This window comes from Neodiprion fabricii, chromosome 2, assembly GCF_021155785.1.
Source record: "Neodiprion fabricii isolate iyNeoFabr1 chromosome 2, iyNeoFabr1.1, whole genome shotgun sequence".
Taxonomy (NCBI): Eukaryota; Metazoa; Arthropoda; class Insecta; order Hymenoptera; family Diprionidae; genus Neodiprion; species Neodiprion fabricii.
Window position 1 is genome coordinate 11,216,551 of NC_060240.1, and position 18,982 is coordinate 11,235,532.

Here is an 18,982-nt window from a genome sequence, read left to right on the forward strand (position 1 = left end):
ATTTACGAAAGATTCTGACGTATCTTGAAAATTTCTGGGAACAGTTTTCATAATCCTAATTCGATTTGAAAGTTCTTTTACAATCTATCAAAAATCCATCCCAGCTTTTTGCTAACATTTTACTTTCAGGAAATAGACAGAAACGTTACAACTCGAGTTATTTCTGATTTGTGACACAAAATGAAGTTTTGAAAGAAATACAAGTCTTCTTTGGAAATCGGTTCGATGCTAACCGTCAACTCGACTCGATGAGAAACAACCAGAACGAGAAAAACTCAAAGTTTTTTTTAGATTCCCGACAGAAAGAGAAGTCTGCAAAGAGTCTGGTACTTGTTCCCAAAAATGCGTTCGATTTTCAGCCCGCGACTCGAATTACTCATAAATAATATGAATGAAATTAAAAAAAAACTGAATTTCTCAGATTTTCGATAGAAAATGATGTTCGAAAAAAACCAGTTCTTTCCAGAAAATCTGTAGAATTTTTTAAAATCCCTCAGATAAAGTCCGAATGATTCCAAACTCTTTTCAAAGCAGTTCGAAAACAATCTATATAATTCTGTATAATTTTTTTTCATCACTAACATGTCAACCCAAGAGGCGTGTTTTGTACAGGAATCTCTGGGCTGCCAAAAAAATACAGTCCTACGCTGACGAGCCACCTTAATGAGATAAGTTCAGCACTCCGCGAGTTCTGCAGAACCTTTTCAGAGTCTGAGGAACCTTTTCGAGGCTCCGATCTAACGAGGAAGAAGTCGAGTGCCTGCAATGTACATACTAATAGAGCAGTTCGCCCGAGGGCAAGGCATTGTCATCCGCAGGGCCTCGTCGCACGAAACAAGAGTGCTAGAATAAATGGCCCTGTGTTAACAGCGCCCTTTCATAAAACGCGCGTATTTCCAGCTGGTGCTCAAAGTAACGCGTTACGCACGCCCGCCGACCGCAGTAAATTCGTTAACAGCGCCACAACGGCAGCGGGTCGAACTTAACATCCCTCTGCCGATCACTGCCGACAAATCACGGAATGATCTTGATAGATACACCGCCTCGGCCTCGGCTTCAACATTCATTTCGTATTCTGTGGCTGCATTCGTGAAATAGATACAAACGTTAAACGGGGTCGAAAACAGCGGCTGTACACTTGCGGACAATGAATCTGAGACTGCTCATTTTTTACACTGGACCGTCATGTTGGCAACACAGAGAAACCTACCAGAGCGCCGTAGTCGGCCGAGCGTGAAACACACTCAATCTCAATGAACTTAACATAACCCATGACCGTCGCATGAGTCAACAAGCCATAATCCCCGCGGTATTTTAAGGTTAGATTCGACGGTCATGGGTTATGTTATGCTTATTGACTATGACGCTGTAGGTTTCTCTGTGTTGCCAACATAACTCTCTAAGTGTAAAAAATTAGCCATCTTAAATTCATTGTCCCCAAGTGTACGAAAGTTGGACACGTATCGTAGCCCAGTCGATAAGTATGCAGAAAAAACAAACATCTGAAATTACAGTTTATCGATACAACTGTTTTTTTTTTTTTTTTTTTTTTTTTTTTTAATCGTTGAAGCGGGTTATTGGTAGTATAAAATGGAATGGGAATCTGGAATATTTATCAAATTCTGCGGTATCCACAGCCGCCATTTTGAATTTATGATTTAAGTCAGCAAATATCTTTTGTAGACAAAAAATTGTTGTGATTAAAGTTGTAGGGAATTGAATTTTCTACAAGTTTAGTTATTGCCATTTTTAATATGTGGTTGAAAATGGACGAGTTATTTAGCAAAAATAAATTTCCTCAAACATTCAAGATGGCAGACGAAGCTACAGAAAAATCTGATCGAAATTATGGATTTAGACTACGAATGACCATACTCCCCAATGATTAGAAAAATAAAAAAACACAGTGGTATCGATAAATTACAATTTCAAATTAACAATTCCGTCTGGATTATCACCTGAAGACAAGCGCAAGTCAGATGTCACGGAGAAAAAAATCTAAATACTCGATAAAACAGGCAGCGAGGTGAGAAATGATTCGTTACAATTCAAAAAGGTTTTTTTACCAATTTCCAACATTGGCAGAACAAATCCTCAAATTTTTTTTACCGATTATCGTTCGTGCTGCAAATTTCCGAACGATTTCCCAGCATTCTGTGAAATAAATCATTGAACATATTCCGATCAAATTAGATTGTGGCTATAAAAGTAAGAGAGAAAAAAAGAAAAGTTTGGCGGTTATCATTTGGCAAATTTTCAAAATGTAATAACAAGGTTCCGATAAAAACACACCAGAACAGAAAAGAAGAAAACAAATTTCCCCAAGATCGTCGTTTTTTTTTTTCTCTCGACGCCCTCGTTTCGCTCCAATTTTCCCCTAACTTTGAAAGCTTGCGGTCGATCTGAGCTTGCGATGCGAACCGCATGCTGCATCCCTAGTTTGAGATAACGCAGCCGTGCTGACGTCAAAGCGCGTTATCGTCGCAGGAGAGCTGAAGCTGATTGTGAGCTTTTATGGAGGTATTCAGAAAATAAACTACATAGAGGGGGTAAAACTTTCGTTCGGATAAAAGTTGGGGAGAGGAAAAGTTTGCAGCAAGTTCGTTGCGTAACTCGTGTCAAAGATGTATCGGACTATCGGTAATTATATGCATAAAATAGGGTGTTGTTTGCATACATGTATGTACCTCGTACTTATGTGTATGTGTATAATGTACGTAATGTATTTATTTAAGCTGTTTTATCGTCTGATTGAATCTCGCGCAAGCTGCTTACATGCGTCGTTTGACACGAACTCTTAAATTCGCTACAAAATCTGAAATTCAACCTTGTACATAATCTCACTATATAAACCGAGTGCAATCTTTCCTCGCATATCTGATGAGAAGCTTCCAAGTTTTTTCTTAATATTTTCCAGGGGGGTCCAAGAATTTTAGTCATATTGAAATATTTTACAGTGCAATTGGTAAGATTTCGTAATAATTCGGGTATAAAATGCAGAAAAAAATTCAAAAAAATTAACCGTCATCCGAGGAACAAAATAAGGAATGTCGAAACAAAACCATCGATAATCTAAGTATTGTAGAAGAAATTTCATTACATTCACGTTAAAAGCAAATAACTCCGATGTCGATTTTAGCCTGGAATTTTCCTTAAACTGAAAAAATATATTACATTCTCGAAGATTCCGTAAATTCTGGTTGTTGATAATGAATAGTAGAGTTTCAGTTCAAAATTCGTTTTAAAGATTTAATGTTCAGAATGTTGTCGCAAAATTTTTACCAAGGAAATCCTATACGAGGCGTAACATCGCTGAAACGCGATTTCTCTTCTTTTTTTTCTTCTATCGCTTTAACGAAGTTTCGAACATCACTAAAATTTCACGATTCAAGGTCATGTGATGGGAAATCGGATTAGTTTGCTCTGCCGGTAAAGGTAGGAGTACAACATGACGTTAAATATTTTCCTGCGTATTTTCATTCGTTATATTCAACCATTTTCAGGCAAACACTATAAATACTGGTTGCAATAACGTGAAAAATTTGTCTTTTTCGCAAAGCTCTGTACGTCTACACGCTTTTTCTGAATTTTGAGATATGATTTTCCTCCGGAGACGCGAGCTTGCGGAGAATGGAATTGCAGGTACTGAGGCAAAACAGGTCAGCCGATTTCCTCGTAATCGGAGTGCTGTCGCGGTGTCGTCGTCTATCAGTTAAAGTCCTGAACAGTGGCTGCGCTCCCATGCTCGTCGTTCATCACGGTGTTCAGTTGGCAAATAGCCAGGCACAGGTTGCGAGAAATTCAGCACAAAACAGGGTCTTGTAGAAGATCGCGAGTTTTTGAAAAATCGACATAATACTGGCTGAAGTAGGCTGAAATATCAGGTTCCGGATTCCGTAAAAATAAAAACAAACGAACTCAAAATTTACATTTCGGTGAAGAAATCCATCGACCAATCATGTTTTTTTTTTATTAAGTTTTAAAATGCAAAATTTCCATCAATTCATTCGTTGCGGCATATTTCTAAATCTATAAATAAAACCTTCTTGGCTGATGTTTGGATTCTTAGACTTTATTACCACGCACGCGTTTCAATACGAAAATCGTTTTTTCGAAATCTTTTGACAAGTTTAACATATGATAAAAAATACTTCAGTGATGTAAGTAAGAAGATTTTGAGGTAAGAAAAAATTACTACATTTCTGAAACTTGCTCTGCCGATACTTAAAAAATGTTGCATTATATCTTCATGAAATCTCTGAAAGGATAATTCGAATTGAGTGAAATTAATTATAATATAATTAGAATTTGTAAGACATTTTGACTGCGTGTTCAAAATTCTTAGCATCTTTTCTATAAGTTTCCTTTATATTTATATGTTCACAAGTGTTCCGAACAAAAGTTTGCAATTCTGACTTGGATCGTGCGTCACGCATACATATTGGAAAAAATAAAGAATGACAATTTAAAAAAAATACTTGCATATCGAGCTCGCGTTTGAAGTAGTTGAATGCATTTGTTGAATAGTCTCGACATGGGAGGAAATTAATCGTGGTTTGTTGAGTTCGGGGAAAACGATTCTCGTTCAGAGCACTGCAGCCACTCGATAAACAAATGAACGTGATTGTCTTCGTAATTATTCCAGCAATAAACAATACGAGGACTTGAAATGATTTTGCGGTGTGCCAAGACCGAGTAAAAGGTTTGGAATGCTTCCGGCACTCACCCAAGAACTGCATGAACACACTTTGAGTCAAACCTCTTTGTTCTATCAACTGGACGAAAATGGAAAGCGTCGAATTGTTTCAGGATAATTTTTCGTTCGATTTGTAACCGGCAGAAAACGAAAGAAAAATCATGTTTCATTGCTTTTCGAAATTAGAACGGAACAAAATACAAATCACATTCGTAATCAATTCATACTTTTCTTTTATTCAAAGAATACAATTGACAATTCATTTTATTCCAATTGCAAATCACAATGCACAGAGTATTTTTTATTTTATTTTGTCCTAATTACAAAATACAAATCTAATATCTATTCTGCTTCGTTCTAATTACAACCGCTTGCTCCGGTTACAAAATACAAATCGCAAACTATAATTGAATTTAACATTTTATTCACATCGATTACAATTGTCATTTTCATTTGTTATAATTTCAATTACAAATCATAGTTGTAATTTGTAATTCATAATTCAATAACTACAATTTTACACATCATTGCGTTGCGGATAATGCACGTTGAAACGAGTAACAGGGAATTTTCCGAAATGAAACTTCCTCGTTTACCAAATTTTTCAGAATTCATGAATGAATTTCTTGCAGACTCACGTCGAATTTCGAGCAAAATTTTCCACTCCCAGGGATATCTGTTTTCGGGTTTATGTACCACGGAGCCATGAATCTGCAGAAGCAATCAAACGCCGCTGCGGATCTGCATAACAACGTTCGTTGCTGCGACAAACGGCCTAACTTATACGGTAAACTACAAGGTGCAGTTCTAGCTGACTGCGGATACCAAACAACCAAAGTATGAAGAACGTCTCCTCGGTTTTTGCATTCATTTGCATTCGGATGCTGTTCACGCCGGAAGATCAGACGAGACTTCGCAAGCGGAAGTTTGACGTTTCGATTTTACAATCGTGCCCGAGATTATTCGACGTATGATCAACTAGAACCACAGGAGTTGACATCGTTTGTTCTCCGACTCATACGCATAGGGGTTTCACCATTTCACCATTTTTGAACTCATTCGTTAATCCCGATCGAAATATTGACGTAATATCCAGATAACGACTTTGATAATTACCGTTGCCTCAAACTTTCTGTGACTCATTCTGAACCGAATATTTTCTCCTTTAAACTTTTAAATATGCATCGAAATATCGCTAAATCAAATACATGTCAAAGGGATGATGATTTTTCAATAAATTGTACGATTATTTTCGTTCCAGACTTCAAGAACGTTGAATTTAGCCAAATCTGAAAGTATTTTACGAAATGAACACAACAAAAACTGGAACAGATCTACCCGTTTATATTTATATCGGATACATCGAAAAATTTCAAACAAAGCGTACTAACAAAGTTTGCCACGAGTTATAGAATTTTATTAATCGTTGTTACCGAATGAATGAGGCCAAGTAACGTTCACAGAAATTGGATCACTTATACGGGCAAACCATGAGAAATATCGAACAATAATTTTGGTGGAAAATCTTGTCTTTGACAACTTTATTCCTCAACGATTTTTTCGTACGTTCAACTTATGTAACGGTTTGGTGAATATTTTCATCCAAGCGTTCTGGCGAGCGTCTTATTTCAACATCAGATACTTTGTCCGCATGTTTTCTGTAAGACTAACATTTCGTTACGAATTTTTGGGTACTTTACGTAGGAAAACCTCAAATTCTACGTAATATTTTTGTCCCGAATGTCGAGGAGTAGTTCACCGCTGACATTCGTTGCCTCCTGGTCCAGAGCCAAATCTAGATTATCTAGGATCTTGAATAATTTGCGCGGGCGTTAACCGGCACGAGAACCGAGGCTGCGCCCATCTTTATACTCGACTCAAAGCTGGAACTGTTGGGTAATAGATATACCTATATACCGGGCTAAGCTTACCTTGGTATATACATATATTATGCAAACTTGGGTTAATTATATGTAGATTGGTTCACCCTTATTCGGATGAAATGTGCAAGTAACCACTGGCTCAACTTATACAAGTCGTAGGGATAATGCGTACATTTCTGTGAAGCTCCAAGCTCGCGAAAAAACGTCTCTAAATGTTTTTCAACGAAGATCTAATTATTTACGACCAATTTTCCGTAAGCTCTGACCATCTTCGATTTTATTCGGACTACTTTCACGTTACTCAAATGCATTTACTCGTTGTGATAAATTACATTTTTTCTTTCGAAATCTTTTTTTACCATTTCGAACACTTTTTACTGATTAACGTCACCTGGTTTTGCGAGTACCTGTTAAGATTTAAAATTTTGGCACGCTTGGTTACGAAATATGTCGCCGGTAGAGTTGATCAGCTGATCGTCTCTTCCACGACGAATCTAAAAAAATCCTAACCTATTAGACTTTTGTTTCACGAAGTTATTTCACGGTTTGTAAACTATAGGATAAAAAATGACGCACAAATTGTACGCCGCAGATTTGATTTCGCCTTATTCAGTAAAGGTATAACAATGTTTATCCAAAATCAACGTGCAATAATAACGCAACAAATTATGCATGCGTGGAAAATTACTGTCGATTGTTGTTGGACCGATTTATTCCCGCTTAGATTACGTATGTGTAATCATTTCCATTGGTAATTAATTCCACATTGCAATTATACGGTCTGTATTTTATTATTCCCAATACCGTAGCTGTTGGCAGGTTTCTGATTCTACCTGACAATTAACTCCGTCCCACGCGATTTATATTTCCCCTCGAGATTTCGAAAACTCGACGAAAATGAACGCCGCAAACACTTGACCAATGATATTTCCAGTAATTTCGTCCAATTCGGAATTCTACAGCAGCATTCGAACCGTTTCGTTAACTAGTGAAATTTTCACTCTCATCCAATTCCTTTCTGCCCATTTCCATCGCGGAATAATACACTCCATTTCGTCCGTATATCCACGAAAGTTCCAAAACGACCATATCAATTCGATGAACCGACTATCTAACGACGATTCCCGGACACGGTCGCGATAATTGAAACGTCCAAGGCTCGCTCCTCCTGAAATATCGACGCGTCTTCGTGTCGAGTTGACGCAGGTTCGGACAACTCCAGAATTCACTTTTCCTGTAACACGTTTTCAGCTCCCTGGTGGAATTTTATATTTTTTTTTTTATTCTTTTTTTATTTTTGAAGATGCGACAAAAATCCCTCGAAGTCTGTCTGATATTCCCTTGGGAAATCTGAAAAACTCTGGGAATAAGGATTTCTCAGAACGAATCACAGGGTCTCAGCGAAATTTTTCTGAAATATTCATACAGCAATAGAGTCGGGGTTTAGAAAGTGAAATTCAAACGTGTAAAATAAAAAGTTGAAGCATTTCTGCTCAATGCTTACACTTCGGAGAATCATGTTTCAAGGAATTTCGATTCCTTTTGTATTTCTATGGTTCTGTTACTTTGAGTATTTTTTCACGCGTGAGAAAATTATTTTCGAGATGCACTGAACAAAACTGTTTGCATTTCCTTAAATTACGATACATCGAAATCTCTGTTAAAATACAATCTTCGTCTTCAATGAAATAATGAAGCCAAAGCAAATTATTATAGCAAACAATTGGATCTTAAAATGTCGAGATTGAGTCGAATTTTAATTGACGATTTTCACATCAAAAAAAAATAAATAAATAAAAAACCGTAAGAAATTTTGCCAAATCGTAATTATTGCTTGTCTAATTTTTATTGATCAGGGCTCATCTTTTTCGGTTGAAATGAATGTTATATATACAGTTAATACGTTTTTCAATCGAGCATACAAGTTGATTAATCAATGATCGAGCTTGCTCAATTGAAATTCTTGGATTGAAGAACATTTCCTGCTTCAAATTCAACCAGTTTAACTAGTGTCATATTACCTTCTCAGACTCTTTCAGCCATCTTTTACGCCCACTGAATTCCTAATTACCTAATTTCTAATGCATAGTAGTTATACTATTTTCAAAGCGTGCAAAGAAAAGCTCCGGGGGTTGATATAAAACGAACTTTTGATGACGTAGCTTGCATAATGTGCGGGCAAAACTATCCTTGCACCAACTTGCCGTCAGCGTCGATAGAGCAGGTACCGGCGTTACCTACCACGTACATAATACAACAATCATGATCCTCGGTGAGTAAGACGAGGGAAGAAAATTACTAGCGATCAATCACTGACGTCGAGCCAGAAGCCCTGGGACAGGGAGACGTATAAGACGCATCAGCTGCGCCGATATTGCCTCGCTGACGGGCTCCTTCAGCCTGCAGAAATAATCGAAGTAGGACCAAACTATGCTGAAGTTTGTCAGGCGTCGTAACGCATTGGTGCTAACAAGTTTTCCAACATCCCGGGAGCCCGGGTTCAATCCCTCTATATTCCCGCCGCCGCCAAGAGCAGAACTTACAATTTCAACCATTTTCACCCGACTGAAATTCGAGAAAAGTTGTCTTAATTCCGATGTTTTTTAAAAAAAAAAAAAACATCTTACTTGTATTTCGAGAGCTTCGTGTGGATTCTGGAGTTTTTAGTGTCAAGGAGGTGGCAGCACTGACTGTATTTTTCAAATCTACTAACCGAACACTTAAGTTATGTTCCGAAATTATCTCATGCTTGGAGCTGTCGGCAATTTTTTTATCTCTTTTGTGACACCGAGTTCACGACTGGCTCTGCCTCTGTCCTAGGGCGTTTTTAACACTGCCAGCTAGTTTCGGAACATAGCCTTAGACTTAATTGCGCAACAAGATGTGATAAAAAATGTCAAAGTTACGCTTACAAATCATGTTCACGCGTTTTCTCGTTGCTGCAGGAATCGAAGACAGCCTGTATTTCAAGAAGTTTGTATGGGATCTAGAGTTTTCAGTGTCGAAGAGATGCTAGCACTGCCCATGTTTTTCAAATCTGGTAACCCACACTTGAACATTGTGGAACGTGGTTGCTCTTTACCAAAATAACGAAATCGCAAAACTTACGTTACGTCACTGTAGTTAGAGGGAGTGTTCCATTATCTTTGATATTACTGAAAAAACCGTGTTAAACGCATGTCAGAAATTCTGAAGTAGCTTGTTGTGGAACCTAGAATTTCTCCAGTTCTAAGGAGTTGCCGGTACTTTCTCTACTTTTAAACAACTCAAACCCGTATAGATTATACACGATATATTCTAGTGAAACGGAAAATTCTCCGACAGTAATACGTATCAAAAATGTAAAAAAGCAGGTGTTCCTTTCTGGAAACTCGAACAACTGTTAATAATTCTTTCTATTCGAAGTTCTCTTTCCCCCTCTCAACCCTTTTTTTTATGTAAATTTGTTTTCAAGCTGGCCGCGGCAGCAGAGAGAGAAGTAAAGACCTTGTGGAATAATTTTTGTGGAAAGATCCTGCTGCGTGAAAACGTACCAGCTACGTCCTGTTTACTTGCTTTAACTCGTTCTACGAATGCACAACCCAACATATCATATTTGAATGAATAAATTCCTCAGGGGGATGCAAGTTTCAATAAATACATTACACACTGAAAACCAGAGAACGAGCAAGCGAGCTTCGCGTTTCATCGATAACATTTCATCTCTCTCTACATATTTTACAACCTATATTCGCTATATCATCGATAACATTTCATCTCTCTCTACATATTTTACAACCTATATTCGCTATATCATCGATAACATTTCATCTCTCTCTACATATTTTACAACCTATATTCGCATCTATTATACTCAGTTATAGGATAATTGATGTTATCACAAGTTGAAAGAAATAACAATTAGCGAAACACAAAAGTTATTATTTGTTTTCTGTATACACGTAAGCATGTAAATTGTCACTGGATCCATTTCTTACAGTATTATCAAGTGAATTTTTATTATATTAGTTTATTCATAATATACGAATCATATACACGTAGAATCGGCGCTCGAAGCGCTACAGATTGTTGATTGAATGTTCTAGTCTTGTGAGGTTACGAGTTCTAGCAGCCCGCCATTTTCCAGTGAATATTTCTTATCAATTAATCGCACATATTGCTTCATTTGACTAGCGGCAGTTTGCCACCAGTCTTCCATATCGTTCCTTCTCCCATACTTGCGTCTATACTCCGCTCAACGTGAGCATAACCTTACTTTGCGCGTCGACGAGTGTGGTGGGGAGAGAGTGGGGCGAGTCGGTAGTGCGAAGCGCGTTCCCCAGCACCGTATACGTACAGTTCGGGCCCCGTGCATTATTTCTATTTAGGAAATAAGATGGATGGAATAATTTGAATACAATATAATGCGCAATCTTAATGCTTGTGATGTTATATATATATATATATATACACACACACACACACATATGCATATATATATATATATATATATATATATATATATATATATATATATATATATATATATATATATATATATATATATATATATATAATGTGGGTGTGTGTGTGTGTGTGTGTGTGTGTGTGTGTGTGTGTGTGTGTGTGTGTGTGTGTGTGTGTGTGTGTGTGTGTGTGTGTGTGTGTGTGTGTGTGTGTGTGTGTGTGTGTGTGTGTGTGTGTGTGTGTGTGTGTGTGTGTGTGTGTGTGTGTGTGTGTGTGTGTGTGTGTGTGTGTGTGTGTGTCGGGGAACGTGGCCCAGGGGCGTCCATGGTTACTCTTGCTGGAGCCTTGTTTACACTTAATCTAATCAATCCAACCACTGATAATAATAACGCACATAGCAGTCTTGAATCACTAACAATGTCTCTATCTCCAATACAGTCTGTTTCTATTCCATTAAGAATTAACTATCGCGTAATAGGAAATGCGACAGCGAATCCACCCTGCCTCTAGAATTCTCTCAACATGCCTCTGCGTTGCTTTACCGATCTTTAGCTCTGCTCCAATGCAACCGCCATTTAAAAACAGCACCTTCTAGGGCTGTGGCTACGTTCGACAAAAGGCTCTGCCTTTCAGAATCATCGCCTCGCACCCCCCTTTACGCCACTCATCAGGCTAACGGTCTATGACTAATCTAAATACTAACAAATACGCTTAGACTGAATATAAACCAAATGTTCTTCAATATTAATAAGCATCACAGCGCGAGAAAGCGCGTCCAGAATATCGTGCGCCGACATATATATATATATATATGAGGTATTCCACACCATTTCAGCTAATTGGTGCAGGTCACCGACGCCGACCTTGGTGTCAATTTTTTTCTCAATTCGTCTATCGGAAAAAAAGAACACGTGTTCGGCCATTTTTCGATCAAACCACCTGTGTCGATTTTATGAATTTTCCGATTTTTCGATTTTTTCGAAACAGACTTTTTTCAACTGGCTCTATCTTCAAGAGCTTTCATTCTTACCAAAAAATGATACAAGTATAAAATGTGTCAATACGTCCGAGCTTTCTGAAAAAAATTTTTGAAAATTTTTCCAACCACACAATTCTAAAATTTTTTGAATTGCGACACCTTCGATTTTCCTGAAACTTTTTACTTGCATTCGACCAGTTACAATCAAGTTTTCCTCGGAAGGAAATTATGGACTTCCGATTCGTTCGGGAGTTATACCATCATGAGTGCCGAAAAATTGGAAATATCTTACGGAAATCAATCTTAACTTCGATCAGACAAGTTCTCATGTTATGAAAATAAATGTTTGCTGTAAAATAAAAACTTTTCGGAATATCCCAAACAATATAAATAAAAACGAGATCACAATTTTTCTTTTCTATGCTAAATATATTTTCAGGTAGAAAATTTCTAAATATGGCTTTTTTTTGTTTTGTTTTCTCATAGAAGGAGCTTCGTTTCCGTGAAATTTTTTTTTTTTTTTTGAGATTTTCATGCCAAGTCCATAATTTCCTTCCGAGGAGAACTTGATTGTAACTGGTCGAATGCAAGTAAAAAGTTTCAGGAAAATCGAAAGTGTCGCAGTTCAAAAAATTTTAGAATTGTGTGGTTGGAAAAATTTTCAAAAATTTTTTTCAGAAAGCTCGGACTTATTGACGCATTTTATACTTGTGTCATTTTTTGAAAAGAATGAAAGCTCTTGAAGATAGAGCCAGTTGAAAAACGTCTGTTTCGAAAAAGTTGAAAAATCGGAAAATTCATAAAATCGACACAGGTGGCCTAATCGAAAAACGGCCGAACACGTGTTCTTTTTTTCCGATAGACGAATTGAGAAAAAAATTGACACCAAGATCGGCGTCGGTGACCTTTACCGATTAGCTGAAATGGTGTGGAATACCTCGTATATATATATATATATAATATATATATACCAAAAAAGGAAAAAATTGGCGAATGATGCGTTCGCCATTATATCGTCTACTACTTTCCCTTTACTTTGTAACCACTCACGATGACTGCTTTCCTCCCCAAAGTATTTGGCAGCTTCTTTTGTTTCACGGAGCGAAACGGAGCACTATCCATAATAATCAAGCAGTGTTTGTCGAGCGGCAATAAAACCTTTTCGAACCATTCTTCGAATCGAAGCAGAATAGCTCACCAGGTACAAATCCCGCTGCGCGGCCGACATCCTTATAGACCAATTAATGACTCACGTTTCGACCAAGTAATAAACCGATCTACCCTCTATTCACTGAGAAAAAAGTATTGTTGTAGTGAAAAATAGGGTTCATTTACCGTTCGCAAAATGTATATTTGTTGAATATAGCGAAATAAATATTTAGTTATACAGAAGAAATCGCGCATTTGTATATAATTCTGAGTGCGAGATGAAGATTCATTAATAGTTAATGTCACCTATTTCTTCAGAAACGGTATCTTGTTATATAAAACAATCCAACTCAATATTCAACTACTTAAATATCGATACCGAATTAATGTTTATTAATATTAAATCAATCAACTATTTTGTTGATATATATATATATATATATATATATATATATATATATTAGGGTGCTTCGTTTGAGACGACTATTTTTTTTTCTTCACTTCATAGACGAAATATCACTCTAAACATATAAAAAAAAATTCCCACCAAAGCCTAGCTCTTAATTTTAATTTTGAGTACTCGCTAAATGAATTTGAAATTTTCCCATTTAATTAACACGTAGAAATAATTTTTTTTTTTTGTCAATTATCTATAGCATCGCGAGTTTTCCTACTATTTAATTGACCATGGCCGGAAGTTTTAGAGGGATCCTTCCTCTTTAAAAATTCCTGCAGCTAATTTATAATGTATGAAGTATCTCGCCAGTAAAAAATTGTAAAATTGATTTTTGCTAAAAAATTATGGTTTTTTTCATTTTACTCCTAAACTACTAACCTTACAGCAAAATTGTAAAGGACCTTTTCTGTAGAAAATTTAATTTCCTACAAAAAAGTTCAATCAGCTGAAACTGTAGAACTGACAGTTTCTAATATAAAATTAAATAATCATAAGAAAACTATAAATATCACTATTTTATCCGCATATTTCACAATTTGTATACCCAAATTGTTATAAATGTAATTAAATAGACGTGATTGTAATGTATCTTAATCTTCAAATGTCTTCGCCCGACCATTCCGAAGTCTTCGCCAATTACTGCTGCTTTCAACCAGAGAACATAGGTTTGTCCTCGCAACTGTTTTATTGACAACTTTTTTATATTATTTACATTAACATTGAATGATTTTAATATTCTCGATAAGATTTTTCCAATCTAGCTATTTATTGTGATTAATCAATTAAAAAAAAAAAAGTAAAAAAAGTGAGGCATCGGGGAATCGAAATCAAAACTTTCAATTCTTGCATGTACATTGTATAAAACTCTAAAACATCCGGCCATGGTCAATTAAATAGTATGAAAACTCGCGATGCTATAGATAATTGACAAAAAAAAAAATTATTTTCACGTGTTAATTAAATGGGAAAATTTCAAATTCATTTAGCGAGTGCTTAAAATTAAAATTAAGAGCTAGGCTTTGGTGGAAATTTTTTTTTATATGTTTAGAGTGATATTTCGTGTATGGAGTGAAAAAAAAAAATTGTCGTCTCAAACGAAGCACCCTAATATATACAATATATATATATATATATATTAGGGTGATTCAAAAAAAAAAAATTAATTTTTTTTTTCTTCCAAACAGGCTCAAAAGTTTCTTTTGGATGTAAAAAAATTATTGTGAAAATATGAGCCCTTAATATTAATATTAAGATAGTCCTCATCGCATTTTTGTAATTCCCATAAGAATAACATGGGAAAAATTATTTTTGCTTCTTCTGATTTTTATACCGTTCATACAACTGATTGACTCATAAATCGCTGTTATAATCTTTATAGAGAATTGAACGCTCTACAAAAAAGGTTTGATAACATTTTTTTATTAGTCCACGCATTCAAAAGTTATTGAAGATCGAAGTTCAATTTTTTAAAAATTTGATCGAATTTAGTGAATTACACCGAAACTGTTGGTTTTGGTGACAAGTTAAGGATCAAATATTTCGTCAAACATAAATTGGAGTTCTAATAAATGTTGACCATTGATTTTTTTTTGTTCAATTCAATAGATATGATGCTTTTAAAGAATTTTTTTGCAGAATTAGAGCTAAAAATTTATATTAGGTTCAAAAATCATGTTGATTTCAATTTAAGTAGACATTAAAGAGTCTTTAATAAAAATAAATTTTTAGCTCTAATTCTGCAAAAAAATTCTTTAAAAGCATCATATCTATTGAATTGAACAAAAAAAAATCAATGGTCAACATTTATTAGAACTCCAATTTATGTTTGACGAAATATTTGATCCTTAACTTGTCACCAAAACCAACAGTTTCGGTGTAATTCACTAAATTCGATCAAATTTTTAAAAAATTGAACTTCGATCTTCAATAACTTTTGAATGCGTGGACTAATAAAAAAATGTTATCAAACCTTTTTTGTAGAGCGTTCAATTCTCTATAAAGATTATAACAGCGATTTATGAGTCAATCAGTTGTATGAACGGTATAAAAATCAGAAGAAGCAAAAATAATTTTTCCCATGTTATTCTTATGGGAATTACAAAAATGCGATGAGGACTATCTTAATATTAATATTAAGGGCTCATATTTTCACAATAATTTTTTTACATCCAAAAGAAACTTTTGAGCCTGTTTGGAAGAAAAAAAAAATTAATTTTTTTTTTTTGAATCACCCTAATATATATGTCGGCGCACGATATTCTGGACGCGCTTTCTCGCGCTGTGATCCTTATTAATATTGAAGAACATTTGGTTCATATTTAGTCTAAGCGTATTTGTTAGTATTTAGATTAGTCATAGACCGTTAGCCTGATGAGTGGCGTAAAGGGGGGTGAGAGGCGATGATTCTGAAAGGCAGAGCCTTTTGTCGAACGTAGCCACAGCCCTAGAAGGTGCTGTTTTTAAATGGCGGTTGCATTGGAGCAGAGCTAAAGATCGGTAAAGCAACGCAGAGGCATGTTGAGAGAATTCTAGAGGCAGGGTGGATTCGCTGTCGCATTTCCTAGTACGCGATAGTTAATTCTTAATGGAATAGAAACAGTCTGTATTGGAGATAGAGACATTGTTAGTGATTCAAGACTGTTATGTGCGTTATTATTATCAGTGGTTGGATTGATTAGATTAAGTGTAAACAAGGCTCCAGCAAGAGTAACCATGGACGCCCCTGGGCCACGTTCCCCGACACACACACACACACACATATATACATATATAAATATATTTATAACATTACAAGCATTAAGATTGCGCATTATATTGTATTCAAATTATTCCATCCATCTTATTTCCTAAATAAAAATAATGCACGGGGCCCGAACTGTACGTATACGGTGCTGGGGAGCGCGCTTCACGCTACCGACTCGCCCCACTCTCTCCCCACCACACTCGACGATGTGCGAAGTAAGTCTGTCATCTGATTGGGCGGAGTATATAATGGCTGCTTTCTTGCACCAAGTATTTGGTTGCTTCTCCTGTACCAGGAATTATATGGAGCATTGTCCATACACAGGTTTCGTCAAGCGACGGTAAAACTTTATTGAACCCTTTTCAGAAACGTATCACCGTTTATTTCGTTGGGACACTCGTATATATTTTTCTTTGAGTCGAAGCATAATGAGCCCACTAGGTACGAAACCCGGTACGCTGTCGATGTATTCTGACCAATTAAGCATTTCCTTTATCACTCGGATTAGTGGGTCCCTTTGTCAGTCCTCGGAGAAATGAGTCCTTCTGGGATCTTACTGTCTCGTCTATCCGGTGCCAGTTTTAGCACAATAGCGCCCCGGGCCAACATCATATGACGCCCCTTTCCAAAAAGACAAACTAGCAAGTTTCCGCTTGATCCATTCTAGCGGATACAAATCAATAAAGCCATGTGAGAATTTTTAAGGTTTTCCTTCAGCTTTACACAAAGCTAACGACTTGAAGATAGAAACTTTTTGCAGCTCCTTATTTACACTTTTAACTGTATTTTTTCCGCTTTTGGCTTGTTTCTATTCTACGCGTTGATTCTTTTTTTCTACAGAACGTAGGTTAGAATAATATTGTCTTCTTTTCTGTTTTTCACTTTCCGGGACTTTTTGTCAGCAAATATCTAGACCAAATCAGCGAAATCTAATTTTTCGGCAATTTCGTTTTCGATGCAAAGCGTTGCCAAGTTAGCGAGCCTTTGCCGTGTAATTGTTGATTGTAAGTAAGTTTTTATCAGTTCATGAATATTACGCCGCTTGATAAAGTTTAAAACTCAAATGGGAGTAATATCGTTATCGAGAAGAAAACGATTGAAGCTTATGAGCTCGTTACACAATAACATTTCATCTATGTTAGAATTGGAATCCACAGCAAGCTTTTGTTTTAGATTATCACAGAAGCCTTGTGAGCTATAAGTTCTTTTCGTTCGAAGATTTTTTTAACGTTGTACAGGAAAGTCTATCTTTCTGAAAAACAGAAATGACTTTATTCTTCATTTACTGTACATTTTCAGCGCTGCTTTATCTCCTCTACATCATTATCACTATCCAGACCGCACCAGACAGCGAAGCCCCCCTAAATTTGGTGTCTTGGGCGCTCGCCCGACTGTCGCCTACCCAAATGCTGGCGCTGCGACCACCTGTATTGACCAACGTTTCTTCCAGGTAAAATAAGTCGACCTACCCTCTATCGGTTACCTTTTAATTGTTCTCGGATAATGGCTGCACACCATTATGAGGTCTGGGTGAGGTCTAGGTGCCATTATGTTGTCGTTGTGTAAAAGTGGAATTAACTTTCAGCAATAACTTATGGAAGGTCTTGTCACTTACATTCGGAAAGGGCTTCGTCGTCGTTCACGGCTTGGGCAACTTTATCCGCCGTTGGCATTTCCTTATTTCTATAAAAATCACGAACCTGTCGCCGTAACGTATTTTTAACCAACTCGGCGATCTTATCTTTTACAGAAAGGCGAGGTTTCTTCGACTTTGGTTCTGACACGTGACCAGTTCTCATGTACTCTGCTGTAATCTGTTTGGTTCTAGATTTTCCGATTCCCGTCATTCGGCTCACAATCAATTTAGTCGTCGTTTTTTCGTGTGACATTTGTGGATTGTCTTCCTTCAATGCTTTGCAAATATTCATAACAATAACTTTGTGATTTTCGTAAACCACCTGAAATCATATCAACGAAAAACAAAAGCATGAAACGCTAGTGAACAGTAGATAGCGAGATTCAACGATAGCAAACAGTACGTAGTGAAATACTATACTATCTGTTTATCTGTATTCACGTGGCCTCTATTATTTTTCTTCACCGGAGATGATGGTATTTCCTCCTCTCGTGCTTCTACCACCCCCATGTATCACTAATCACTCCTTGTTTCCAATACAAATCACTTTTGGAATAACTGTATTTTGAGGTTAACTCTCGACTATTCACATCAACCGTTACGTTCGGTATGCTGGGGTTTCACTGCCGCTCCTAGCCAGCACGCTGGACCCGATTCCGAGATGGAAGAGACATAATGGCCGTTCCGTGGGCGAAGACCTGACCGAAACCGACGAGTCTTCTTGCGATCCTAAGTCTTCCCTCGTTGCACGGAGTATGGACGGCAAGAATTTGAAAAAACATTGTTTCTTCAAAATACTTCATGCAAAATTAATTCAGAATTGTACACGATTTCAACATGGTTATTATCACAGAGTCAAATATTGTACATTCAATGAAAAATCTCTTGCTACATAGAAGTGGGTTCAAAGTTGAAAAGGTTAGCCCACTCTGTCTATAATGTAATAAAAAAAATGTTTTTCATTGTTCCAGAACAGGCGTATCCGGAAAATGT

The 18,982-nt window shown here is 36.6% G+C and overlaps 1 protein-coding gene across 2 annotated transcripts; it reads right to left on the bottom strand.

Moving 5' to 3' along the window:
• Nucleotides 1–17,526: 17,526 nt before the first annotated feature.
• Nucleotides 17,527–18,577, bottom strand: LOC124175251. 2 transcript variants are annotated; one of them, XM_046555299.1, is made up of 3 exons: nt 18,410–18,577; nt 17,969–18,311; nt 17,527–17,605 (listed from the first exon to the last, which is right to left on the bottom strand). In XM_046555299.1, coding segments are annotated over exons 1-3 (435 nt in total). In that variant the 5' UTR covers nt 18,500–18,577; the 3' UTR covers nt 17,527–17,603. The 2 variants fall into 2 exon arrangements, with proteins under 2 accessions (XP_046411255.1, XP_046411253.1); XM_046555297.1 differs by lacking the exon at nt 17,527–17,605 and having other exon boundaries at nt 17,809–18,311.
• Between the last annotated feature and the right edge of the window lie 405 nt (nt 18,578–18,982).

What these genes read in the sequence shown, in the direction of transcription:
- LOC124175251 (XM_046555297.1), bottom strand. Translation starts at nt 18,499, where the DNA reads ATGGGGGTGGTAGAAGCACGAGAGGAGGAAATACCATCATCTCCGGTG. An exon ending in TGAATACAGATAAACAGATA is followed by an intron (nt 18,312 to 18,409) that starts GTATAGTATTTC and finishes ATATGATTTCAG; the next exon opens with GTGGTTTACGAAAATCACAA.